Below are 27,607 nucleotides of genomic sequence, written 5' to 3'. Positions count from 1 at the left end.
CAAAAGTCATGGGTTCTGTCCAGGAGTCCGATGCTGACACAAGTGATCTAATAAGATTCTGGGCAAGCATCCTTTTTGGTTCCTCCCTTGTTCTTCTATGTGGCAGTTCTACCATCTGTCCAGTTGGATGTCCTCCTTTTTTTTTTTTAGGACATGGCTGTGGTTATCTCTAGTGGCTTAACCTCCAGTTAGTCCTCTTTGTGTGCCTGTACCAGAGTGCACTGACACCAGCTGTCCACACAAACATCTCAGGCAGACTTTCCAAGCACTGCTCCACTGTTATAAAATCCATCGGTTCCCTTACCATCTGGGTATTACACCTGAGCCAATGAGTTCCCAGGCCATCAAATACTGAGCAAAGGTATGTGGCTGCACCCCTGACAGAAAGAGCTCACTTCAAAATCTCTGCTGGTAAGTCTCCTATGAGACCTCCCAGTCAGTCCAAAATAAGTGCTGATAGCCTTGTAACCTATGGCCACATGCTTGTCCAAAGCCTCATATGAAGCTTGCACTGCCATGTCAAAAAAAGGGGGCGGAGGAGGGGAGGTTAAATGTATAATTCATGATTCCTTGTCTCACTGAAGTGCAGTAACTACCCGCTCAGAAGAAACCAAGTAAGCTTCATTTGCATCTGAAACTGGTAGTTATTGGACTTCAGCCTGTGCTGGTGCTGCAAGGGGACTGATGAGCTCCAAGAGGGAAGGTGGATGGAGGGGAGAGAATGTTCTCAGGTTAGCACTGTATTTTTTAAAATTATGGAATACTGTACAATATATCACAGTTCTGCCAATATCACAATGTCAAGACTTTTTTCACTCTTGAGCCATATTTTACTGCTATGGCCCTTCAAATTAACTATTATTTGTATAATACATAAATATTGTCCATCTCGAGTACACTAAATTCCAGTTGCATAGAAATACAGTTATAAAAACAGACTGTCTTTCCCTCCTGATTTTGTCTTTGGTAAAGATGCTTTTGCTGTGCTTTTGTTTATTTCCGTGCTTGTGCATCGAAGTCATCAAGAAAGCATGCTGTTCTGGCATCAGTATGCGTTAGACTTTTTGTTTTGGTTTAGAGAAATTCCAACATAAATCAGTTCCTTTCATTTTAAAAACCTTGACAGAAGGTCCCAAACAACATTTTTCTTCAAATATTTGTAAGGTAGGTCTAGTCTTGGGCCAAAACCAATGGACAGTTCTTGATAAAACAAGTGAAAATGTTTAAATACTTTGCGTGGGGAGGGAAGTCAGTGAGACCCATTTTCACCATGTATATCTGTTACTGGTATTTCAAGACGATTGTTGGTAGTATCTTTTCTGCAAACTTTTGTGAGATTCATTAGGATTTTAAGTATTCCAGCCTGGCATGGTTTATGAAGACAAAGTATGAATATCAAACTAATGCAATTCTCACTAAACAGCACTATCTCTGCAATATTCATCATTAGCTCATTCTTGGGAGTTCCTATAGTTTTGTGTATCTTTAATGTGGTCCTGGAGAGAATCATAATGTTGTAAAACAGACGGCAAACAAACATTGTTATGGTTATAGTCAGCACAGCCAGATAAGCTTGAATAGTCTCTCTCAGGGTTGGAGCTTCTGGTTGTGCTTTTTTAACAAAAAATAGAATAAAACAGAGTATCTGGAAAAACAATGGAATTCCAAACCCAAAGCTGAATTTAGTAATCTCATATTCAGGCCATGCGAATAATGGGTCTAACTGGCAGCCTGTTTCTTTGTGGTAGTTATCTGTGCCTAGCAATGCCACCACTACCAGTGATATGCAGAAGGCACATGTTAGTACAAATCCAACACATAACATTGGACTTTGAGTTGCTTTGGTCATCAAAACAGTCCTTGGTGGGAATCTATTGAGTAAAAAAGCAAGAAGCATCAAAATCAGAAGATACTGAGAATTGAAATAACTCACATTGAAAAAAAATGACAGAGCGCCACAGCCTAACTGGGTTGCCATTAAATAGTCAGGTCTAGTTATGACAGTGAATGAAAAAAATATCATTACAATATTGCTGATGGTGAAATAAAAAAGAAATATGTCTAATTTTTCCAAGACACTATGCCGCAAATAGTTCTTTATGAAGATGGTCAGGATAAATATCCCGGCTATTAAACCTGTTGGTACAAAGAAGGCAATGTAGCAGTGCATAAATCTTGATATGACATTTTGAGAAACTATGAGGTCTTCTATTCCAATAGATGAGTCGAAACTATGGCTTGGATATCTTATCCATGTCATGTTGTGAGAAATCATCCTTCTGTGTAAAGCTATTTCCTCTTTTATGAAGATTGAAGTCGCAACCTAAAATGAAAATAAAACACATCTTTAAAAATACAGTTTAAATGGTCCCTCATTCACATGTTTTTAGATTATTTATAGCCAGAAATTCCTGAGCTCTTGTTCTTCAAACCTGTTTTTTGAATATAAGGTAGTCACCTTTTCATATTTTATAAACATTAGCAATTTTCATGTTAGTAATTTCCAGGTAGCTTATGTAGTTTAATATTTGCAGCAAGACAAATCCTGACTGCTCTACTCTTATCTATGCTCTCCTGTCCCCTGTACTTTCTCTCCTCCCTGTTAGTCTTTGCAGATATGAAACTACTACGGTTCTGCTGTGCAGAGGGTGGGAAGGATTCAGTGAGCCTGCCTTAGAGCAGGGAGCTGTAGGGTGCTAGAGAAGGTGTTGGATCTGTTGCTGTGTGGAGCCAATCTTCCTCACCATTTTGCCAAAAAGTAATGCATACCATATGCAAGGCAGCTGCAGCCTGTAGGCTAGAAGTGTAGTCACAAGTGGCTTTGTTACAGTGCTGTGGTCAAAATGAAGATTCCATGTCTCTTGGCCCCTGCTGATCGCCTTGGAGCACAGACTCTTGTACTCAGGCTGTGTGCTGGGAGATGCAAAGATACACAAAACATGGAGGAAAAAAAATATGATTTCCTTTGTTTTTAAGTTTTAGATTTCTTCTGTTATGATTAGCTTTTTTCATGATTGCAGTCCATGCTGAGGAGGCCATTTAAAATTGAGGGGAATTATTGTTTGAGAACTACTCAGAAAGAAATGACCTTTCATAGTATTAGATCTTCATCCATTAATAATAGGGTTATATTATTTTAAATACTACAGAGGCCTAGATCTTGTTATGCTCTAAAGACTGGGAAAACTTAATTTCTCTCCCTTAAATTTTAGATTATGTTCACAGATACATTATGCTCTTATTTGTCAAGTTTCAGCCAGGAACATGTGTTTTACAGTTGTTATAAATTCCTGCAGATAGGAGTTTTTAGAGATAATGCTGACATGCTGTTAACTGTAATGGGTCTATCTCATGTTGCTCTAATAATTCTACTACCATGCAAATGTTATTTTTTTCTTTTAAACAAATAGACTGTGTAGGAAGATAGTTGTTCAAGAGAAACTGAATGCAATAAATATGGATATATACATTTTTATAGCCCACCTAAAAGCATGATTAATTCACTGTCAAAAAGGTAGTTTCTATGCACTTTGTACTGGTAAGTCAGCTGCTTTGGAAAATATGGACTTGTTTCTCATTGGGTAGGTAATTTAGTTGCAAAAGATGAATATATAATTTTGAAACATCTCCTTGCTGTAGATAATTAACTCAAATATTTTATTGTTTGGAATTAGTAAGTTTTAAACTTTTACTGAGCAAGTATGGTGCGAGCACTGAAAAATGGTTTAGTATATCTAAAGTTTAAAAATATTGCATGCTATTTTCTGAGCTTTTTTCTTCCACTTTCTTGGCATACAAGCATTTTAATTTTGCACTAAGTCCTAGTTTTAATGGAAGTTTCTTCATTTCATTCAACTGTATGTAAAGCCGATCTGTTCAAGCAGCGTCTGTAGACAATGAATCAGAAAGTGATATGACAGCACACTGGGTTTTTTCCCTTATCTGAAGGTTCCATAGAGCCCATGTTAATGACTGGAATAATGTACCTCCAACTGTACATAAGGCTTTTTTACACAAAGGGATCTGGTGACATAAACTTTTAATATGAAGGCATTTTTTAATTGACAGCCTCCTATAGAAAATTATAACCTTATCTTACATATACTACGGAGGTAAATTTTTATTAATGTTCTTTATAGATAAAGCAGATCCTTCTAATTCTGTGTGTCTCATCTTTTTTCTTTTCTTCCCCCTCCCCTCATGTTTCTTATACTTCTAATAATGCCCCAATTAGTCTGAGTTTTAATAATATTTATATTCCAAAAGGTGTATGTGATTTTGATTTGTGTGTGTGTGTATGTGTGTGTGTGTGTGTATATATATATATATATATATATACACACATACACACACATGACATAAAAAGGACAGGAGACTAAACTGTTCTGAAATAAGCCCCCAGAGACAACAGAGACTGTGGGAGTTCTCTCACCAACCTCTTTGCTGGCCTAAGATGAAAAAGGCTCAGTAGACTGTAACCCTGGCCCTAGAGAGAGAAGGGCTACATGGAGGGTCACAGTGAGCCACTGAGGCTAGCATAAACCACCTAGAAGTGCAGGATCCATGGGGGCAAGATCAGAGCTCTGCCACACTATACAGATACTGCATTGCTCTAACTACACTGACGTAAGCCCTATGCTTCTCGTTGAGGTGGAGTTGTTATGTTGGTGTAGTAGGGCACTTACATTGGCGGGAGCAAGGCTGTAGTGTAGATACTGACAGAGTTGGGTCAACATAAGCTGCCTTATGTCAACCTAACTCTGTAGCGTAGACCAAGCCTTAGAAAGACCAAAGCACAAAATGAGATTAAACTCACTAGAGCCATAAAGGGTAACAAGAAAACATTCTATAAATACATTAGAAGCAGGAGGAAGACCAAGGACAGGGTAGGCCCGTTACTCAATGCGGGGGGAAAGACAATAACAGAAAATGTTCTAAATGACTTTTTTGTTTGAGTTTTCAACAAAAAGGTTAGTAACGATCAAACATCTAATATAGTGAATGCCAGTAAAAATAACGTAGGATCTGAGGCTAAAATAGGGAAAGAAGTTAAAAATTACTTAGGCTATGTCCATACTGCACAGCTACACCACTAAAGCCTTGCTGCTGTAAGGCACACAGCGTAGCTGCTGTTTGTTGCCAGGAGAGAACTCTCCTGTTAACAAAATTAAACCACCCCAATGAGGGGTGGTAGCTTTGTCAGCAGGAGTGCATCTCCTGCCAACAAGCGCTGTCCACACTGGCGCTTTTTGTCGTTAAAACTTTCGGTCAGGTGTGTATTTTTTTAATGACATAAGTGCAGTGTAGACATAGCCTTAGTCAAGTTAGATGTCTTCAAGTCATCAGGGCCTGATGAAATACATTCTAGAATACTCAAGGAGCTGACTGAGGAGATATCTGAGCCATTAGCAATTATCTTTGAAAACTCATGGAAGACGGGAGATTCCAGAGGACGGGATGAGGGCAAATATAGTACCAATCTATAAAAAGGAGAATAAGAACAACCCAGGGAATTACAGACCAGTCAGTTTATTATCTTTCCAGTTACAGAAATTAATCAAGCCATCAGTTTGCAAATACCTAGAACAATGGTCTTAAAACTTTTCAAGTCACACCCCTCCTTAGAGCCAGAAGCTGGTGCCAGGAGCAGGGATGCGAGGTTGGGGTAAGGAGGCGGACAGAGGTAAGGGAGCCAAGCCTGGGGCCAGAGCCATGGCTGGGCTGGGAGCCAGGGCCAAAGCTGTTGACAGGGCTGGATGAAAGCTGGAGGCATGTAGGTAAGTATAGCGATCAGTAGGTTTCCGGTATAGTGTGGTGTTTTATGTGACCATCGCTTATTTGTACTGTAATGTCCAGGAAGTGGATCTCTTGTGTGGACTGGGTCCAGGCTGAGGCTGGTGGTGGAGTGGAAATTGTTGAAATCCTGGTGGAATTCCTCAAGGGCCTCTTTCCCGTGGGTCCAGATGATGAAGAAGTCCTCAATTTAATGCAAGCAGAGTAGGGAGAGTTAGGGGATGAGAGCTGAGGAAGCGTTGTTCTGTCAACCATAAAAAAGCTTATGCCCAAATAAATTTGTTAGTCTCTAAGGTACCACAAGTACTCCTCATTGTTTTTGCTGATACAGACTAACGTGGCTACCACTCTGAAACCTGTTCCCAGAAAGTAGTTATCAGTGGTTCACAGTCAAGCTGGAAGGGCACATTAAGTGGGGTCCCCCCAGGGATCAATCCTGGGTCAGGCTGTGTTTGATATCTTTGTGGATGATTTAGATAATGGTATAGAGAGTACACTTATAAAGTTTGCAGACAATACCAAACTGGGAGGGGTTGCAAGTGCTTTGGAGGATAGGATTAAAATTCAAAATGATCTGGAGAAATGGTATGAAATAAATCGGATGAAATTCAATAAGGATAAATGCAAAGTACTCCACTTAGGAAGAGACAATCAGTTGCGCACACATAAAATGGGAAAAGACTGCGTAGGAAGGAGTACTGAGGAAACAGATCTGTGAGTTATAGTGGATCACAAGCTAAATATGAGTCAACAGTGTCACACTGTTGTGGAAGGAAAAGGGGGAAAAAAAAAAAGCAAACATGTTTTAGTAGAGATGTATTAGCAGAAGTGTTGTACGCAAGACACAAGGAGTAATTCTTCCACTCTACTTTGCACTGATTAGGCCGCAACTGGAGTATTGGGTCCAGTTCTGGGCACCACATTTCAGGAAGAATGTGGATAAACTGGAGAAAATCCAGCGGAGAGCAACGAAAATGATTAAAGGTCTAGAAAACACAACCTATGAGGAGAGAGAGAAGAAAATTGGTTTATTTAGTCTGGAGAAGAGAAGACTGAGAGGTGGACATGATAACAGCTTTCAAGTACATAAAAGGTTGTTACAAGGAGAATGGTGAAAACTTGTCCTCCTTAACCTCTAAGGATAGGACAAGAAGCAATGGGCTTAAACTGCAGCAAGGGAGGCTTAGGGTATGGCTACATTTGGAATTTCAAAGCGCTGCCCCGGCATTAGGAAAAACTTCCTAACTGTCAGGGTAGTTAAGCACTGGAACGGATTGCCTAGGCAGGTTGTGGAATCTCCGTCTTTGGAGGTTATTAAGAACATCTTAAATAAACACCTGTCAGGAATGGTCTAGTTATTATATAGTCCTGCCTTGAGTGCAGTGCCGTAATAAGGGCGAGGTGAGTGAGACACTTGCGTCGGGTGCATAAAGCCGAGGGGCGCAGAAAGCTGGGGGGCAGGAGTCGCGATTGGCGCTTCATTCTTCGGGGCGCAGAAAGCGGCGGAGAATTCCACAGCGGGGGGAGCCCCAGATCTAACTGCAGTGAGGGGAGGGGACAATAAAAGAGGGGGAATTTCTGATGGCTGGGGCAGTCTGTGGGGATGTGTGTGTGGGGTCCCAATCAGTATGGGAAGGGAAAGCAGGAGGTTGGTCTTGGGGGTGGGGAAGTGAGGGAGGTCTGTTTTTAGAGTCAGAAGGAAATGTGGTTTCAGATTTCAGTGAGATCATTTCAGAATAAGAGCTCTGGTATCCTAGCCGGAGGGAAAGGAAGGGGTGGAGAAAGATGGAGTCACTGCTTGGCTGAACTCTAGATGAAAGGGGGAACCTGGGCCCGAATGGGAAGGGAATCTCCTCACCTCCAGGGTCAGGGCTGTGCAGCAGCTGGTGCAGAAAGGGGCCTAGGGCTTGCCTTGTCTGAGCAATCCCGTGGCTACCTTCTGCTTGTGGGGCCCCTCTGGGCTCTCTTCAGATTGGGGCGGGGAGGGGGGGGAGATAGGGCAGGGGCCAGAACTCTCATGGTCAGAAGGAAGTTAGGGTTCCATGGTCAGCACATCTCTGCCCCATTCATCAGAAGGAGAGTAATCCTGCCCTGCAAACTTGAACTCCCAGCATCCTCAGGACACAAGCTGATCCCTAGTGGCCACTGCTGATATCCAGCACTTCCCTCTTCTCTTAACCTGTGAGTCCCTCTCTGGATTGGAACTGGACTGGAATCAAAGACCATCTTGGAAGCAACATTACCAGCCCAAGCAGTCAAAAACCATGAGTTAGAGCCCCGAAAATCACAGGCTCTACCGCCACCTCTTCATTCATTGTTCAGGGCGTAGAAAGTGGCGGGGGGGAAGGCCGTGATCGGCGGCGCTTTGGTGGCAGCTCTACTGACGCCGCTTCATTCATTCTTTGGCAGCAGTTCGGTGGCAGGCCCTTCCCTTTGAGAGGGACTGAGGGATCCACAACTGAAGAGCCAGCCCTGGGGGAGGGTGCAATTTTATATTCTTGCCTCGTGCAAAAATACCCAGTTACGGCTCTGCGTGAGTGCAAAGGACTGGACTAGATGACACTTGTATGGTTCTGTCTATAAATGGCAACTTCTTACTCAATAGATCTGCTCCCTAGGTGTATCCAGAGCTATACATTCTTCCCTTCCAAATTTTGGACTATCTGAAAGCATTTATTTTAAAACAGCACTGGTCAGGCTGGGTGTCCTCAAATTAGATCTTTCAAACTTTATTTTGAGTGGTGGAGATGACAAGTTCAGTGTTCATGTGAATTTCAGTACTATTCCTTGCTCAAAAGAAAGAAGCAGACAGTCTTGGTTTATCAGCACAATTTTGGTAACAAAGTTTAACTTCCATTTCCTGTGCAGCAGGAGAAAAAAGTTCATGCGTTAACAGTGACTTCCTGTAGTTGCTCATGGGAGACTGTAAAGCATTTTTAAAAAACAAACAAAAAAAAACCTAAGAGAAAATCCAGAAATTGTTCTTTACAAAATCAGATGGTGCAGTGCTACTCCCTTGGGTCTGCAACTACTTCCTTATGTTGACCTGCAGTCAGGTACAACTTCTCTCAGCTGTTAACTGCATGCCAGTCAGTCTGCTGCAGCACAGGGCCTGCCTGACTTGCTGCCTTTGCCCCATCTCTCCCTTGCTGATTTCATTCTCTTTCTTTCTGCCAGGGAACCTCCCCAGTAGTCACAAAATACTAGTTTCCCTAATCCTTCTCCCCTTGAATATATTGACGCAAACCCATGCATGAAGGAAGGGGTCAAAGTAGGTCAAATTTTGGGCTTTCAAGTAGGATGATATTTTTCTGTAAACACTGCTATCCTGGTATGGTAGCACTTTAGGAATATGAATGAAAGACCTGGTCCATGCTACAAAGTTAGGTCGATGTAAGTCACCTTGCGTCAACCTAGTTGTGCATGTGTCTATGCTCTAATTTGTCTGCTACCGATGTAAATCCCTCATTACAGCTACGCAGTAGCACCATCTCCCTGGGTGGCAATGAGCCATGGTCAACGTACTATGGTTGATGCATTGTGAGTATAGACACTACATGGCCTATTTTGACCGTAACAGTCCTCCAGCAACTGTCCCACAATGCCTGACACTGACTGCTCTGGTTACAATTGAGACCTCCACTGCCTGTGGGTCACTGAAACTGGAAGCCATCCTCTCTCACTTTATAAATCCTTTGTATTGTTGAAATGCCATTTCCCGGTTGTGCAGCTTGACAAGCACACCTATCAGTTCTTCCTTGTGTGCAGCTGCCCAACCGACCATGACAGCTATACGATCCAGTTGCACTCCTGCTTGAAGTAGACAGCAGGTATTGGACCTCTTGGGCTATGAAAAGAAGAGGCTCAGCAAACCCAGCTATGGAGCAGTCATGAAAACATGGAAATCTATGAGCAGATTGCCTGGGGGATGCGGGCAACGGGTTGTGACAGGGATCAGCAGCAGTGCCATGTGAAAGCAAAGGAACTGCTGTAGGCATACCAGAAGGCCAGGAAGGCCAATTGTTGATCTGGTGCCGAGCTGCAGACTCGCCGCTTTTACAACAGAAATACATGCCATACTTGGCAGAGATTCCACCAGCACCCCACAGAGCACAGTGCACATCTGCGTGGAGGCTGACACACACCTGTCATGAACAGTTAGGAGGAGGAGGAGGAACAGGAGGAGAAGGATGGAGGTCATGCGACTGGGATGTCCTGCTATGCCTCCAGTGAGGATTTATTTAAGACTCCTCTGCAGTCTAGTCAGTCCTGGGAGCTTAGCGCGATGCAGGGGATGAAACCTTAAGTAAGTGTGTGAATGCATTTCCCAGTACGATATTTAAATATACAGATGGTGCCCAACCCCAGTGTAGCAAGACACATTTAGTGACTTTTCATTAATTTACTCATACTAGAAGACACAACAGACAGAAGTAGGGTTATCTGCTTTTCTTTCTGCTTTAGAGTTAGTTGGGAAGGGGCATGTAGAGCACTTTGTTTATGTGCACAGGGATGTCCCTTGAATCCTCCTTAGAAACTTTCGTGGAGGTACCCTGCAATCCTCTCCCAAAGTTTTCTAGAGCTGGCAGTCTTATTTCTTCTCCCACGGTAGGACATTTTCCCACACGAGTCTGCAATGGTTTTAGCATTATTCCTGGGGAAATTCTGCGCAACTGCAATGCAGCTGAAAAATTCCCTCTCCCTACCCCCGCAGATTTCCTTTGTTTCCTTGCAGAAAACGGTTTCTATGGGAAAGCAAAGAGAAGCTGCACCAGTACTCACTCACTCCTCCTTGGCAGCTCAGATGTGTCTGTTTGGGCAGCTGGGGGGCAGGGGAGAGGTAAATCATGGGAGGGAGGGGGAGTTTGGGGATGCCCTGACTGCCCAGGGACATTAGTCCCAGCTGGTGGGGGCAGGGGGAGGGAAGGATGGAGATGGTGTTCTCCCTCCCCCTTCCCTGCATGGAGCAGCCAAGGTTGGGTCAGATCAATCCCCAGAAACTTCCCCTGGCTGCAGAAAGTTCTGCACCCCAGAGGGGGAAGGGGTTGGAGGGGCGAGGCTCAGGGTGGGGGATTTTCCAGGTCGAGGGCATGGGTGCAAGGGGTTCCAGATGCACAAGGGTTGGGCGGACAGGGGAACTCCCCCCATGCACCCCCCCTGCATTGGGAGTCCCCAACACCCAGACCTTCCCACTTAGCCCCAACCAGCTGCACCCTGATCCTGCATCCCCCTCCAAGCGGCAATCCCTCAGCCCCCCTCCCCATGCCCATTCTACCAGACCACATTACTGTGGCTGACTGTTAAATTGCTCTTTCAAGTCCTCCCTCAGCTGCATAGCTCTGCATTGAGCTCTTCTAATAGCACTTGTGTTAAACCTAGCAGACAGCTGCTCCACCTCTGCCCTCCACCCCAGTGGCAGCTTTTCTCCCTTTTCCTCACAGATATTATGTAGGACACAGCAAGCAGTTATAATCATTGGGATATTTTTCTCACTAAGATCTAACCTTGTGAGTAAACACCGCCAGCGTCCGTTCAGTCTAACAAAATCATATTCAGCTGTCATTCTGCACTTCCTAAGCTGGTAGTTAAATCTTTCCTTGGCCCTGTTGAGGTGGCTGTTGTACAGCTTCATGAGTCTGGGGAGCAAGGGATGGTCTGGGTTTCCCAGGACCACTGTTGGCATTTCAAAATTCCCAGTGGTAAGTCAGGAAAGAATGTTCCTCCTTGCAGCTTTCCGAACAGTTCTGTATTCTTAAACATTACTCCTGAGGGAATTCATTACCACTGTATGCACACAGAATTCATGTCCCACGCAGATTTCTTTGCTTCCTTGCAGAAAAATGAGGAAGCAATGAAATCTGCAGGAGACACAAGCTCCTTCCCCAGCAGCCTGGGTGCGTCTGTTCAAGCACCCAGAGTAGCTGGCGGAGACATAAATCAGTGCAGTGGGGGGAAGGGGCATGCACACATGGGGAGATGTCAGTCACTGCCAGGGATGAGGTGGGTGTGCATGCATACGAGCAAGGAAGACTCCCTCTCAACTGGCTAATGCGACAGGCTTTGAATTGTTTGGAAGTAGACATGATGCAGGCTCTGTCACCTCAGGCAGAGCAGAAAATGTAGTAGTCTGCCTGCATAGTTGTTAATGTTCTTATTGTTAATGTTGCATCTGAAGAAGTGAGGTTTGTTACCCACGAAAGCTTGTGCCCAAATAAATCTATTAGTCTTTAAGGTGCCACCAGACTCCTTAATGTTCCTATTGTTAGTGCATTGTTTGCATTCTTAGTCAATTTTCCAAGGAGCACAAAATGCATGTAAAAGTTTTAAGGCTCCTTTATATTGCCGGAGTGGTGTAAACAAGCCTTATTGTAAATGACAATAGGGAATCCTCAGATAGGAAAATCTATGTGCTTTCTCGCTTTTGTCCTGTGCCACAGTGGTATAGTGGGGTTAGATTACATCTCAGGATCTATTTTAATTACCCATTTTAAAAAAAAATACTTTAAAAGCAAATAAAACATTTAGCAAGCAGTCAATAAAATGTCAGGACTGTCAGAACAAAGCACTTCCCAAAGTAGCCAGCCGTGTCCAGATGTGGTTACTAAAGGGCAAAGGAATATTTGCTCTTTTGTGCAATGTGAATGGTCTTCACATCATGCATCAAAAACAGCTACACCAGCTTCTCGTGCTTGAAAATTTCCTACAAAACTGCACGTGGATGGGAACAAATTATTTTGCACGTCCTGTAATGTTGTTCTCAATCATGACTGATGGTCTGTATTTGTGGTTCATTTTGCATCAAAAAACCACAAACTGAAGGAAGGTGCAGCTCAAGAGGAAGGCAGAAACAAACATCAGAAAATCATTACAAGTGCACTGAGAAACAAAACACAGGTGGAGAAAGAATGTGTGGAGGTGAGTGGAAATATAAAGAAATGTTATAATACAGAAAAATAAGATTAGCTTAGTAGAGCTATAGCAATAGAGTCTCTTTGCTTACTCTGAGATCTTGAATAGATAGCTCTGTTTTTTAAACTTTTTTTTTAAGTGATGACTACAGTCAGTTATCTGTTGATCATACATTCTACTCTATGTAACTTTTGCACTTTCACGTGATGTTTTACAGTTAATTGTAATTTAATCATGCATTTTTGTGATTGATTGCGAGTCTTGTTGGATACAGAGGCATAAACCAAATAACTAAATATTATTGTGTGTGTATATATGTAATCATGATCATTTACTATAAATCCAAATTAAAATATAGAAATTCAGAACTAAATATAATATTAATACATGTATTTATATAAGATAAAAGATGTTACGGGGATAGTAAACATTTGTGCTCACTCAAGATTTATCTAACATTTACTTTCAGATTTGTACAGCATGGGTGAACACACTAGCAGATACCAACATCACCTTGTCAAAGACTGATCACCCCCTTGTAAGAGAATTTTTTGACAGCAGGTCCGGAATGGTGATGCCATTCCTGGTAGGACACAACTGACTGAGACGTACTTACCTGATGTGTACGTCAAAGAAGAGGAAAACTTAAAACTGAAGCTTAAAGACAAGAAAATCACTGTTATCTTTCATGCATGTTGTGATGATGAGGCAAAGATCAGTTAATTAGAACCTGATTGCAGTGGGCATGTTAACTTTTTTGGTGGATCCAGTGTTTTTAGATGCTATTAATCATTCAACTATTTCACAGGCTGTAGTCAAAACAGTAACTTAGTACCTGATTGGTTATGAAAATGTTGTAGTAATTGATACTGACAACGCTAGTTACATGAAAAAGGCATTTGATTCTGTTTTCTACACGGTTTCCAAATTCTGTGCATGTCACCTGTTTGGCACATATTGTTAACTGGTGAATCATTTAGAAAGCCTTTTCAGCTGGTTGATACATTTGTAAGGTGCTTCAAAAACATATTCTATAACTCTAGTAGTGGGAAAGCGAGGTACCTTCATTTCATGAACCAGAAACTACAAGAGGAGTTTCCAGATGCCAAAGCATCCGTGACTCCTAGCCCAGGTGGAACATGCTGGAACAGCTGGTTCCATGCTGTTCAGTATCACTCTAAGAACTTTCAGTTCTGCAGAGTTCTTTAATGAAGACTGCTACTGTTTCTGGGAAAACTATTTAGAAAATGCTCACTGCCTCAACTGAGTATTCACTGTTGAAAGTACAGATCACTTTTCTAGTATAGAAATCTGAAAAAATTCTCAGCTTAAATCTGGCATTTGAGAGCAGGAAGCCGTGCACTGCTAAAGTATTTGACCTTCAAAGAACTGCAGATATATTTCAGTTCATATCTAGAGTTCCCTTCAGAAACCACCTCAGAGTTTTTCAAATTTAGGGAGGCAGAAAACATCTCCTGTTGAAAGACTTGCCCTGCCTTGATCTCTTTAAAGAGGCATTCATGAAGCTTCTGAAAAACTCGTGGGCAATGGGTGAACATGCCCTTGGGGGGAGGCTAGCCCCTGGTCTCTCCCCCTCTTCCTGAGGTGCCGTCCCTTCTGTCCCCCCTACCCTGCGGGAGTCCGGAGTGCACCACCCACACGTGCCCCCAGTCCCATTGCTGAGCAGGCGGCGAGGCTGGAGCTCAGTGAGTTCCCAGCCCTGGGCGGGCACCATCACCAGAGCACAGCAAGGGTCCAGCCCCGGGAGGACAAGCATGGCGGAGTCTTGTGCGCACCATGGCCCCCAGCCTCCCTGCCCTAGCCTCTCGGCCACAGAAGGGAGCAGCAGCAGGAAGGGTCTAGGGGCAAAGCGTGGGCGGGGCCAGGCCAGGCCGCTTGGAGAGGCACAGCCCATGGAAAAGATTGACAAATATTTGTCATTTAAGCAACCAGATACGAATTTTCTGAAGGTTTGTAGGTTATTTGATACTCATTGTGTTTAATATCCTGCCAGAACACTCTGAGTATTTTCAACCAATACCTGGTTTTTCTGAGGTACCTGAACAGGAGCTAAAACTGCACCGGGAAAAGATTGTGCTTGAGGCTACTCAAAGTAAACCTACATTTGTAGCCCTCCAAGTGTTTTGGCTTTCATTGAAAAAGAGAATTTCAAATGTCGTCAAACTGGCCTTGAATTGCATAAATGCTGTCTCAAACTCTGCAGATGGAGAAAAGTTTTTCACTGTACAATTTGATCCTTTCTGCCAGAAGGAAGTCACTAAGTGAGAAAAACTTGAAGGCTCTTTTTCTGTACTGTAATTTAAATGAAAATACTGGATTTATACTGAAATGCAAGACGATTAGCAAAAATTTAAGACTTTCATGTGTGAAAGTCTGAGCAATTTAAAATGACATTCTACTTTTATTTTGCTGTTTAGTGTTCTGTAGTGTAATTTAAATGATAACCCAGGATTATAACTGGAATGCAGGGTATTGGTTACCAAGTACACCTCTACCTCGATATAACACTGTCCTTGGGAGCCAAATAATCTTACCGCGTTATAGGTGAAACTGTGTTATATTGAACTGGCTTTGATCCACCTGAGAGCGCAGCCCTGCCCCCCGGCGTACTGCTTTACCGCGTTATATCGAGTGGTGTTATATCGAGGTAGCGGTGTATTTGTAACTTAACTTTCATGTATTTAGGAAATGCTGAATAGTTGTTTGTTTTCTGCATTGTAGTTTAAATAAATTACCCAAATAATTGAAACTTTCATGATTTATATTGCATTATTTTGACAAATAAAATATGCAGAATTTTTAACTTTTTGGTGCAGAATTCCCCAAGGAGTAATAGATGCCAGCGTCAAGCATTTTTCCTGACCAGCCAACACTGATGTCAGTGACACATGCCCTGTTATCCATCAATGCTTGCACAACCATAGAAAAGTAGTCCTTTCTGTTGATGTACTCTGTGGCAAGGTGGGCTGGCGTCAAAACAGGGATATATGTGCCATCTGTTGCCCCACCACTGTTTGGATTTGCAGCAATGAGGTTCCCATCCGCTATTTCTTGCACATTTCCTAGAGTCACAGTCCTGCATAGCAGGAGACAATTAATTTATCCTGCATGCTTGCATGACAGTGGTCCCCAATGTGGATTTTCGAACTCCATAATGATTTCCCACTGACCAGTAGCAATCTTGCTCTGCCAGCTTCCCAAGTGCGATCATCAGTCTCTTCTCAACTGTTAGCACAGGTTTTGCTCTGGTTTGCCTGTGTTGGAGGGTTGGCAGACAGACTTGCTGGAGGATTCTCTGCAGCTTGAGGTCTTCAAACAACAATTTGAGAACTTCAATAACTCAGACATAGGTTAGGGGTTTGTTATAGAAGTGGATGGGTGAGATTCTGTGGCCTCACTGTGCAGGAGGTCAGACTAGATGATCATAATGGTCCCTTCTGACCTTAAAGTCTATGAGATCTGGTCATTTGGCCTTTCGCATTCCGAAGTTCTGCAGCTACTGCTCATCTTGTCAAACCTACATTACAATGTGATCCCACCAGTCAGTACTTGTTTCTTGAACCCAGAAGTGGCATTCCACTATCTGCAGCTGCTCTATGAAGGCCACCAACAGCCTTGAATTGCTTTTGCCTAGGTCAGAGAGCAATCTGTCCTCTACAAAATTGTCATGTCCCCCCTTCCTATGGTTCTTCCTACGGCTCTGCAAATATCATAGGCTCATTCATCCTGTATTTTCAATGCTCATGACAATAGTGCAGAGCTGGGTGGGCTCCATGCTCCTGTCAGAGATGATGGACAGTGAGAAGTGCCACACAGCTTTTGGGGATTTAAAAAAAAAATCAGGAAAATTATGGGATATGGATGGCATTATGGGATGAAGTAAGTTGCATGCTGGGAACTTGACTTCTTGCTCACAGTCACTGTTGGGTGACTCATTCCTGCCCCACTATGCATTGCCAAAAGACAGTGTGCTGGAAAATGGCAAGCTGCATAGTAGAATACCTACCCATAGTGCACCCTACTCTATTGACACTAGCATTCCTGGTGAGTATGTGCAGTGCCGATACAAGGAACCAAGTATACAGGCACATGAGCGATATACTGACTATGGCGGCTTTAAGCCAACTTATGTCGACAAAGTTTGTAGTTTAGACATGACCAAAGAGGCTAGACTATGAGGTAATGAAGGGAAGCTGGGCACGTGGAGGAGAGTGGTCACTTGTTTAAGGAATCGTCCTACACAATGATATTGTGAGGCTGAGATAAATGTGAGATGTTCTTTCTATGGTTAAAGAGCTTTTTTACCTAAGCCTCCTGTGATATTTTCATCTGGACCGGTCAGCTTTTTGACATTGAGCATTTGTAGTTAGTTCTGGCTCTGTAAATGTTTCCATTACTGTTTTCTGAACTCCTTTCAGACTGCTGACCAAGTAACCTCTCAAGTAACCATGTCCAGCAGTTCCCTTACATGGAATCTCAGTGTAGCTTTTTAGCAGGTTACTTTTATGGTAGTATCTTTGCTTATGAAAACAAGAAGGTAGCTTTAGATTTCATTGTAAATAATATTGGCCTGCATCAGACTATTGAAAAACCATTGATAATGCTGATGTATTTTTGAACTTGACCAGGATCTGGTCTTGGTACTGATGTTAGCTCCATCTTTTGACTATAGCCAATGAAATCATACTTGCATCTAGCTCCCCTTTTGAATATCCAAAGCATAAAACTAAGGAGACTATGAGACAAGGAAGATTAGACATAGAGCAGCAAACTGCAGAAGTTACAACTTATTGCCTTAATAAATTGCATCCTCTTGATTACTGACTAAGTAGACTTATCCTGCTGCTTTTGTGCACAGTGACATTTTAAAGGAGATATTATCAACCTGTATAGGCTTAATTTTTTCGCACTTATCAAGATAGATGCCAGAAACAAATTAAAATTACAACTGAGGGCTTGTCTACATTTTTTTTCCTTTTCCTCTTCCTCCCTTCCTCCCCCTTTGGTAACCTAAGATGTAAATTTAAACTGGTGTGCATTTAAACTAGTATCATTCCTCATGTGGGTGCTTCTATTCCAGTGTACAAGTGTCTTTTTTCAGTTTAGTTTGTCACTTTGTAAGGCGTTTAAGCTAAACTGTAGCAAGGCATTCACACTAGAGCTACGGGTGTCTGGATTTGGGGTGGGGGGACTGGTTTGTTTTTCTGCTATAATTATACCCATATAGATAAATTATTAGTAAACTGGTAAAACTTTCCTGTGTAGATAAGGTCTACTTGTTTTCGGTTTTAATCCTAACAATGCACCGTCCTAAAAAAAATTCCAGGGAAACTCCCCACATTAGTGAGATCTTACCAAAACAGCAAGCTGTTTACAACTTTCCTTTCCTTAATCAATAAGCCCACAGTGCCTGCTTGAACTCATGAACGCGTGGTCCACCCCAGGAGAAGAAAAATATAAACACAGGATGCTATTTTTGTGTAGTTAGAGGCTTGTGGTGTATCCTTGAATATTTTTAAACTGGAATATTAGCAAGATAAAAATGAGTACTTTAGGTGTCAGTTCATCTTGTAAATTGCTTCTGGGAGATTCTTTCCTGCTAGCAGTTTAAAAAACATACAAACATCGGTCTTGTTTTTTCATTTGCTATCTCTTCAGCTGTGTTTTTCAAAAAGGAGAACATATGCTGTCAGCTGTGAATTCAGACTAAGGTGGGAAAGATCTCTCCATAAGTGTAGGTTTAGTCCAAAGGACTCACTATCCACACTCTTTTATATGGTTGGAGGGGACAAATTAACATTTAGTGTCATGCTTCTTTCTCTGACAGACACTATTCCAAAATCTATTTTTCCTACTTCAGTTGTATCCTACAAGGCGCACAGAGCTTGGCAGGTGTTGAGCCTCCATAATGCCAACTGATTTCGACGAGAGTTGAGGATCCATAACACCTCTCAGGATCGGGTGTTTCAGTGGAGGAGCATGGTCTCTAGTGGTTATAGAATGGGGCCAGACTATTGGGATCTATTGCCATCTCTACAGCTGATTCACTGTGTGATGATGGACAATTGGCTTAGCCTCTATATATAATTTGCTAATAGTTATTACTTTTAGGATGCAGAATTTTTAAAGACTGAAACCAATGCTGCTTTGTGAATTCACTGTCAGAGTGCGCTAGTATACTAATAAACTGTGATCCTGAGGTTCAAACAAGACTTTTTTGTTGGATGTATGTGATCCTTTAACCTGCAGGGAGATAATCCTGGTGCCCACATCTTTTTATGGTAGTCTGTTATGCAAAGTTTTCAGGACATTTGGTCAGGAATTTTTTTTACTGCAGGGAATCAAATATAGTAAAAATCTTAAATGAATCAAACTTTAGGCTAGAATCTCATCCTGGACCTGCGCGGACTCAACAAATTCATGGTAAAGTTCAAGTTCTTTATGGTATCACTGGGGACCATTATTTCCTCCCTGGATCCTGGAGATTGGTACGCCGCCCTTGACATGAAGGACGCGTACTTCCACATAGTGATTCATCCAGCTCACAGACGTTTCCTTCGCTTTGTGGTTAACCGCGAGCACTATCAGTTCACGGTCTTTCCTTTCAGCCTCTCCAGGGCCCCCATAGCATTCACCAAATGTATGGCGGTTGTGGCAATCTCTCTTCGGTGGCCATGGATCCAAGTATGTCTGTATCTCGACAACTTATTCGGGGTCACACCAGGGAACAAGTGCAGTCCCACGTTCATGTTACCACAGCCATGTTTTGTCAGCTGGGCCTCCTGCTCAATGTCGAAAAGTCAACTCTGGAGCCAGCCCAGAGAATAGAGTTCATCGGAGCAGTCTTAGATTCCAGACTGGCCCAAGCACTGCTTCTGGAGGGCCACATCCAGTCATTGGTGAACCTCATCCGCAGCCTTAAAAGCTTCCCAACCTCAATGGTGAAAATGTGCCTGAGCCTTCTGGGGCACATGGCCTCTTGCACATTCATGACCAGACATGCCAAACTGCAACTCCGCCCACTTCAGGCCTGGCTCTGTGCAGTGTATTGTCCAAGTTGGGGCAGCCTGACTATGGTGGTCACTGTCCCAGAAGTGGTCCTAACCTCTCTTCCGATGGTGGTCAGTTCTCAGGACAGTATGCAAAGGGGATCCCATTTCACGCCCCTTAACCATCCTTGTCCCTGGTCACAGATGCTTTGTCCCTAGGATGGGGTGCCCACCTGGGGGACCTCCGGACACAGGGTCTGTGGACCACAGCCAAGTTATCTCTTCACATCAATGTGTGAGAACTGATGGCAGTGCGCCTGGCTTGTCAGGCATTCTGAGAGCGCCTGCATGGTCATTGCATGGTGCTCCTCACAGACAACACCACGGCCATGTTCTACATCAACAAGCAAGGGGAAGCCTGGTCATCCCCCTTCTGTTGGGAAGCCATTTGCCTGTGGAAGTTCTGTATAGCCCACTCTATCCATCTGGTGACGTCCTTTCTCTCGGGGGTCCAGAACACACTGGCAGATCGCCTCAGCAGGTCCTTCCAGTCTCACGAGTGGTCAATTCATCCAGATGTGATCCACTCTATCTTCCTGAGGTGGGGGTTTCCCCAGGTCGACCTGTTTGCCTCATACAATAATCGGAAATGCCAAATGTTTTGTTCTCTGCAGGGGAGATCCCCAGGTTCACTGTCAGATGCTTTCCTGATCTGGTGGAAGGACCAGCTGTTCTACGCCTTCCCTCTATTTCCGCTAGTCCACCAGCTCCTGCTCAAGGTACGCAGGGACAGAACACGTCTGATTCTGGTCGCCCCAGTGTGGCCCAGGCAACACTGGTACACCACGCTGCTGGAACTATCGGTAGACGCTCCGACTCCACTCCCGCTCTGGCCGGACCTGATGCACAGGACCACAGCCACCTCTGTCACCCCAACTTGCAACCCCTCCATCTCACAGCATGGATGCTGCACGGCTAACTCAGTCGGAGCTACTCTGATCACACTGAGTGTAGCAGGTTCTGCTAGGTAGTAGGAAACCCTCCACTCGAGCCACATATCTGGCCAAATTGAATCGCTTCTCCTGCTGGTGCACTCGGTGCAACATGCCTCCTTTGCAGGTGTCGGTGCCTCTCATACTAGACTATCTCCTATCCCTAAAACAGCATATGATACAAAATTAGTCAGGATAGTTAAGTCCAGAGCTGATTGCAAAGAGTTACGAAGAGATCTCACAAAACTTCGGCAACAAAATGGCAGATGAAATTCAGTGTTGATAAATGCAGAGTAATGCACATTGGACATACAAAATGGTGGTGTCTAAATTAGCTGTTACTACTCAACAAAGAGATCTTGGAGTCATGGTGGACAGTTCTCTGAAAACATCTGCTCGATGTGCAATGGCAGTCAAAAAAGCTAACAGAATGGTAGGAACCATTAGGAAAAGGATAGATAAGACAGAACATATCAGAATTCCACTATATAAATTCATAGGGCGGTCACATTTGAATGCTGCGTGCCGTTCTGATTTCTCTATGTAAAAAAAAAAAAATTAGAATTGAGCAACAAAAGTGATTATGGAACAGTTTGCATAAGAAGAGAGATTAAAAAGAGTGGGACTGTTCATCTTGGAAAAGTGATGGCTAAGGGGGGATATGATAGAGGTCTACAAAATATTAATGGTGTGGAGAAAGTGAATATGGAAGTGTTATTTACACCTTCATATAACAAAAGAACCAGGGGGTTCATCTACTCTAGAATCCTCTCTTCCAACAGTGGCCAGTGCCAGGTGTTTCAGAAGGAATGAACAGAACAGGGCAATTATTGAGTGATCCATTCCCTGTCATCCAGTCCCAGCTTCTGGCACTCAAAGGCTTAGGGATACCCAGAGCATGGGGTTTCATTCCTGACCATCTTGGCTAATAGCCATCGATGGATCTATGCTCCAGGAACTTATCTAATTCTTTTTTGAAACCAGTTTTACTCTTGGCCTTCACAACATCCCCGGGCAATGAGTTAGGCAGGCTGAATGTGCGTTGTGTGAAGTAATTCTATAGGTTTGTTTTAAACCTGCTGCCTATTAAATTCCTTGAGTGAATTTTTGTGTCCCAGTATGGACATTCCTATGTTCTTATGAATCCATGTTGGTAGATTGTATGCCCTAATAATATTATCAGCTGGGTTTGAGAAGTTCCGCACAAGCTCTGCTAAAATAAGATGAAAATCCTTGCAGATTTTTATAAATCTTTGTTTGCCTCCGATTTGGTGGTTATTGTGTTTAAAGTAAATAGATGTGTGGCTATGGGGGAGGCAGCAGAATGCTTGAAGGCAATTATTTCACACCCCTTCCTCTCAAAAAAATCCAGGCAGTCAAGCAGGCTGTAAATTTACTCAAAATACTTGTATGTCTATCCAACCACTGTTTGGGTGCTTCTCAATGTGGGGAGACAGTTGCATGCTAGCTCTGCTTGAGTTAGCATGCTGAAATTAGCAGTGTGGCTGCAGGAGAATGGGCAGCAGCTTGGGTTAGCTACCCAAGTACAAACCCACCTGACCCTGTAGGTATGTACTCGGCTGGCTAGCCCTTGCCATTGCCTGTGCCACTGTAGCCATGCTTTTTAGCATGCAAGCAACCTCTCAACTGCTTTGTAGACATACCCTTAGAGCAGGCCTGCACAACATGCAGCCCAGGGGCCGCATGCAGCCCGCGTTGGCTCACTGTGCGGCCCGCGGGGGGTGAGTATTTGGGCTCACTGTGCGGCCCGGGGGGGGTGAGTATGTGGGCTCACTGTGCGGCCTGCAGGGGGTGAGTAGGCAAGCGGTAGGTGAGGGAGGGGGCGGTAGTGGCGGGGAGTGAGGCGGCGAGCAGGTGGGCAGTGGTGGGGGGCGGCAGGTGAGCCGGCGGAGGGGCTGAGGAGGAAAGTGGGCCGGTGGGCAGTGGCGGCGGGTGAGTAGGCGAGCCAGGAGGGTGAGTAGGTTAGCTGGGGGAGGTGAGTGAGGAGTCAGTGGCTGACCTGTTCTACTGGTCTGGTTTGGCTCCCATTCGCTCTCCAAGGGTTGCCACTGTCTGGAGGTGCCTGCCTTCCATGCCTTCCTCATTCACACCTCATTCATTCAACATGGCAATTGGTTACAAATGGATTCATTTGTAAGTGGGGGGAAGATCTTATTCTACTTCTAGCAAAAAAAAAAACATTTTTCTTTTACCTTAATTATACTACCTTAGGGACGTGTTCTGTCCCGCTGTAACATATTACCAAGGTTCAATACCGCTGTTTCGGTGGGGCAGCGCTGGGGAAGGAGGGTTTGTTTCTGCAGGGTGGGTGGTGCTGGGGGGGGGAGTATTTCAGGGAGGCTGGGCGGTGCTGAGGAGAGTGTTGTGTTTTGGGGGAGCTTGGTAGTGCTTGCGGGGGGGGGGGTCAGCGGGGCTGAGGTGGTTCGGCCCTCAGCCGTTTTCTTTGGAGTAATATGGCCCTCGCCGCTTTACGAGTTGTGCAGGCCTGCCTTAGAACTTCCAGTATGGAAAAAATGAAGGACTTAACATTCCCTTTCAACCACTCTCTGATAAATTCTGGTGTTCCATAAATTTGCTGCTAATGCTTACGTTACTACAATGGCATGCGGTGTACTGTCGTACAGTTGCATAGTTTATGCTCTGCCTGACTATGTTGTATATCCTTTCTTTATTGGTTTACTGCGAAACTTATCAATCTAGACTCTAAGTGTCTGACAAACAGCATTTAATTTTTCCTCGCAATTCTCCTGTAAGCTACGTAGGTAACATTATCCCCATTTTGCATCTAGGGAAGCGAGACACCAGACAAGACATGGAGGCTGTGGCAGAGCCTGGAATTAATTCCATATCTCACGTAATTTAAGTCCTGTGCCTCAACCAAAAAAACATCCTCAATATGTTCTGTTTGTATTAACTTTTTGATATTGTCTTGCTTATTTCTTTCCTACACCTCTTTAGATTATCTCCTTCCTTGCCTTTGTTCTTCTCCATTTCATTATTGTTGCCATTCTCCTGTTGCTCTTCTGTCCACTGTTCCTCTGATTCATGTTCTCTCCCCCCTTTCCATTCTGTTTTTTTTTTTTTTTCCTGGCACTACATTGCTGATCTGTTATGCTTTGTGTGCTGGCAGTGAAGGTGTACGTGTCAGACTCCTGTTCTCTGAAGCCCAGGCAGACAGCTAATAAATTATCCTTCACTGCCAACAGCTGGAGCAGAGCAATTCAATGTACAGTAATAAACAAGAGGCAATGCAGGACTGTAAGAAGTGAAAAGAAAACATTGAGAGAGAGCCTGGACTCTAAACCCAATTTTTTCTTGTGTTTGGTTGCTTAAGGACCCAAGACTTGAAACCTTGGCTTAATGAAAACTGGCATTTATTTAAAACCTTCAAAGGGACATCTCTAAATTTGGGGATGATTTCCTCAGCAACCAGTCTATTTTTGTATTAAAAAATTGAGGAGGAGAATCTGTCCTGCATTCTTTTTCCAACCACCAGAAAAATTTCCTTTCATCCAACCAGAAATCTTTGTGCATAAGATTTCTGTGGCTACCAGCTCTCAGCCCATGATGGGCATGTGCAGTTTTAACTCTTGAGAGAAATGCAGATTCGGTTTTCTTGATAAAGTATACCCTGATCAGCCTTCCTACTACTTCTAGGTTCTGCCGTGTTAAAAGTTGGGGCAGAATTTATATAAGAGGCTGCAGCTACTGTACAGTAAAATGGCGAAACACTAAAACATCCTACTGAAATTTTCTCTCGCCTGACAATTTTCTGAGTAGTTGGAATAATTGAAACTTTCACACAAATCTTTCAGGTTTGAAATTATGTGGAATTTTGAATGTTCAAGAATCTGTTGTAAGAAGTTCATCAGTTTCTGTCTAACTGAAACTTTACACTTTTACTTCTCTGGACTGTAAATGAAGCAGCACTAACTCTCTGCATAGACTTTAATCAGTACTGTTGATGTGTTTCCTGTTATCACGCAATTTTAGATACATAATTCCCAACCGTTAAGAAAGTGGTCCGGATGCTCTCTTAGTCTCTAAATCTGTTTATGTCTAAAATTAAATTTTATAATTAAACATTAGTTTTATGAAAATATTTCCCAAATGGGTGCTATTTTATTGTACTTTTTATGGTCCAAAATGATGCAGATGGAAGGAAAAATAAAATGTTTAAATTAAAACATTTATAGTGTGATCCTTCAGTGGTAATTAAAACATTACGTATTTAAAGCAAGGTAAAACACTTACCTCTGCAAAGAAATGTTCCACAGATACAACTGGCTGAGGCTTTCTCAGTGAATAGTGAGATGAAATATAATTACTGTTAGGAGGAAATAACTCTTTTAAAATACTTACTCTGCTTCCTTCGTAAACAAAGTCACTTCTTTAGTTGCTGTGTATCAAGCTAAAAATCATACAGTCAAAGACTACAGAAACCTACAGTTCTGCAGGGGAAACAGGAACTTGGTTTTAAGTTATTCAAACTGCATACGTTGTATGTTTAGAAAACCAGTGGCTTCATCATGTGACTTTAAAGTTCAAATTGTCCTACGCAGTGAGATATTTCAGTAGTGTTTGCCCCAAGCATTTCTGAGTATGTGAGGCCATCCAGTGGCTTCTAATTCAGTTTTTGGATGTTTTTCTGTTCATGAAATGATCCTACTTGTATTAGCCAACCTTTGCAATTAAATTTGTAGAAGTGTAGTGGTTTAAATAATAAAACACAATGAAAAAAGTCAAAGGAAAAAATGCAAAAAAAAAAAAATTCAACAACAAAAATCACCTTGTTTAAAATCAACATTTAGGGTCCATTCCTGCTTCCATAAGATGCTGGTTTTTTTGGAAGGCCAGATAGTGTGCACATGCGTTAAGTTATTCCCCAAGATCCAGTGTAATGCCCACCATGAGGGCAGGGGACTGGACTCGATGACCTCTTGAGGTCCCTTCCAGTCCTAGAGTCTATGAATCTATGTGTTGGGAGGGCAGGATTTTGAGTCCTTAATGTGTTCTGTGTCTGACTCAGCATCAGTGTTCTTAGTGACAGCATTTCATAGTGTGTTTAAAAACCTCAATTATAAATGGGAAAAAATAGGATTGGCTTATTCCAGCATATACAAGCTCACTGCTTCGAATTTGTTTGTCATAGTATCTTCCTTCAAATCGGTACATCCAAGGGAAAAACATTTATTGTGGTGGTCTTTTGAAAATCTGCAGTGACTAGAGGCATAGGGATTGCGCAGGACCTAAAACTTACACTGGCCTGTGTTTGGTTAGTACTATGCTTCTACAACGCCCCTCATCTGATGCATTTCATCATGCTTTAAAGAAAAGCTGAAAATCAGAGCCTGGACATTTTATATAGGGAAGCTGAATAGAACAAAATTTCTAGATTTCAAAAACTAAAGTAAGCTGGAATCACAAATTGCCTAGAGAAAGTGTTTCAGCACCAATTTGCACTGTACCTGAAAGCTCTGCTCAGGATCTTTTGGCATCTAACTTTTAAACAGATCTCTGAAAATACACAACTGAGGGTAGATGGGTCAAGGTTTTAATAATGGGCTGAAGAGTTTTTCAGTCTTTCAAATCCAACCTAGGGTGGTAGTAACTGAAAGTTACCATCCAATGGTTGTTCAGTAGCTATGTCAAATACATTGGTGGTGCGCAGTGGGCATGTTTCTGCATTTTTTTAAAAACTCTACAAATTGGGTTTCCTTTTTGATAGTCTTAGCAGAGATGATTATTGGGCCAGGAAGCCTGAGTTATCGTTTTACCCATTAAAATTATTCTTCCTGGTTATTACTGAAGAACATAGGTGGAGCCATGAGAAGAAAATAGAAATCTGCTGCCTTTGCTGTGTATAGAGTGACCAGAGAGCAAGTGTGAAAAAATCAGGACAGAGGGTGGGTGGTAATAGGAGCCTATATAAGAAAAAGCCCCAAATATCGGTACTGTTCCTATAAAGTCGGGACATCTGGTCACCCTAGCTGTGTATCTGTTCTGAGGATAAACACTGGACTTTATTCTGCAGAGCACTCAATCTTAGTGTCTTTCACTCTCACTTATTTCACCTACGTACTTAACCTAATCAGAAATGTGTATACATTTTTATAGCATAGAATTTGGCCCAGTGGTCTTGGAGTTGGCACTCCACAAAAGGGTTTGATTCCTAGGTTCATCCTCAGATGCTTTCAAGAACTTGGAGCTCTGTAGAGGTGGCATCTAAAAATGCTTGTGTTTTACTGGTAAAGTGTACCCCGGAACAATAAACTAGTAAAGCAAAGCCTAGGGAGTGTCCAGACCCTTTATGAAGGTGTTAACCATCTTGAGTTAATTGATGATCAATTTAAGATAAAAACTCTAGTGAAGACAAGCCCTTATGGCAGGAATAGGCCTCATGTTGCTCTGCAAAACCCTGAGGGCTAATTAAGGAAAAGTGAAGCAGAGATCCAAGGGAGCGCTTCCTCAGCCAAAAAATTGGTTTAAAAATAGGTAGCTTGGAGGGCATGATGTGGGGTGAATGTAGCATTAAGCTCTTTAGCTTATGTGGATGATGTAAAACTGGCAGACACATTTGAATTAATTATGATACTCTTCGCTATCTTAGAAAATTTATGTAGTCAATTTGACTTACAATAAACGCCAAGAAGACAAAGTGGCTTGGAATCAATAAGTTTTTACTTGTTCTAGCAATGAAGTCATAGAACAAGTTAAAAACGTATGGATTCCAAGGCCAGAAAGGACTACTGTGATCATCTAGTCTGACCTCCTGTTTAATATAGGCAATAGAACTTCCCCAAAATAATTCCTAGAACGTATCTGAAAAACATCTAAACTTGATTTAAAAATTGTCAGTAATGGATAATCCACTACAACCCT

At 42.9% G+C, this 27,607-nt stretch overlaps 2 protein-coding genes and 1 pseudogene across 6 annotated transcripts in view; 2 read left to right on the top strand and 1 right to left on the bottom strand.

Annotated features, from left to right (window-relative positions):
- Positions 1-27,607, top strand: part of C10H7orf50 (chromosome 10 C7orf50 homolog) — a 200,222-nt gene that overhangs the window by 43,770 nt on the left and 128,845 nt on the right. The gene's annotated exons all lie outside the window — the stretch shown is intronic.
- Positions 99-25,220, bottom strand: LOC115659243. Of its 2 annotated transcripts, XM_030579167.1 has the most exons (3): positions 25,088-25,220; positions 22,725-22,815; positions 99-2,323 (listed from the first exon to the last, which is right to left on the bottom strand). In XM_030579167.1, exon 3 carries the CDS (start codon positions 2,273-2,275, stop codon positions 1,250-1,252), a length of 1,026 nt encoding a protein of 341 aa, XP_030435027.1. In that variant the 5' UTR covers positions 2,276-2,323; positions 22,725-22,815; positions 25,088-25,220; the 3' UTR covers positions 99-1,249. The 2 variants fall into 2 exon arrangements, with proteins under 2 accessions (XP_030435027.1, XP_030435026.1); XM_030579166.1 differs by lacking the exon at positions 22,725-22,815.
- LOC115659246 lies at positions 10,813-15,237 on the top strand (annotated as a pseudogene).

This window comes from Gopherus evgoodei, chromosome 10, assembly GCF_007399415.2.
Source record: "Gopherus evgoodei ecotype Sinaloan lineage chromosome 10, rGopEvg1_v1.p, whole genome shotgun sequence".
Taxonomy (NCBI): domain Eukaryota; kingdom Metazoa; phylum Chordata; order Testudines; family Testudinidae; genus Gopherus; species Gopherus evgoodei.
Note: the sequence above shows the minus strand (reverse complement) of the source record. Positions and strands in the feature narration are given on the sequence as shown.

Coding starts and splice junctions, on each gene's coding strand:
- LOC115659243 (XM_030579167.1), bottom strand. CDS start 2,275: ATGATTTCTCACAACATGACATGGATAAGATATCCAAGCCATAGTTTC.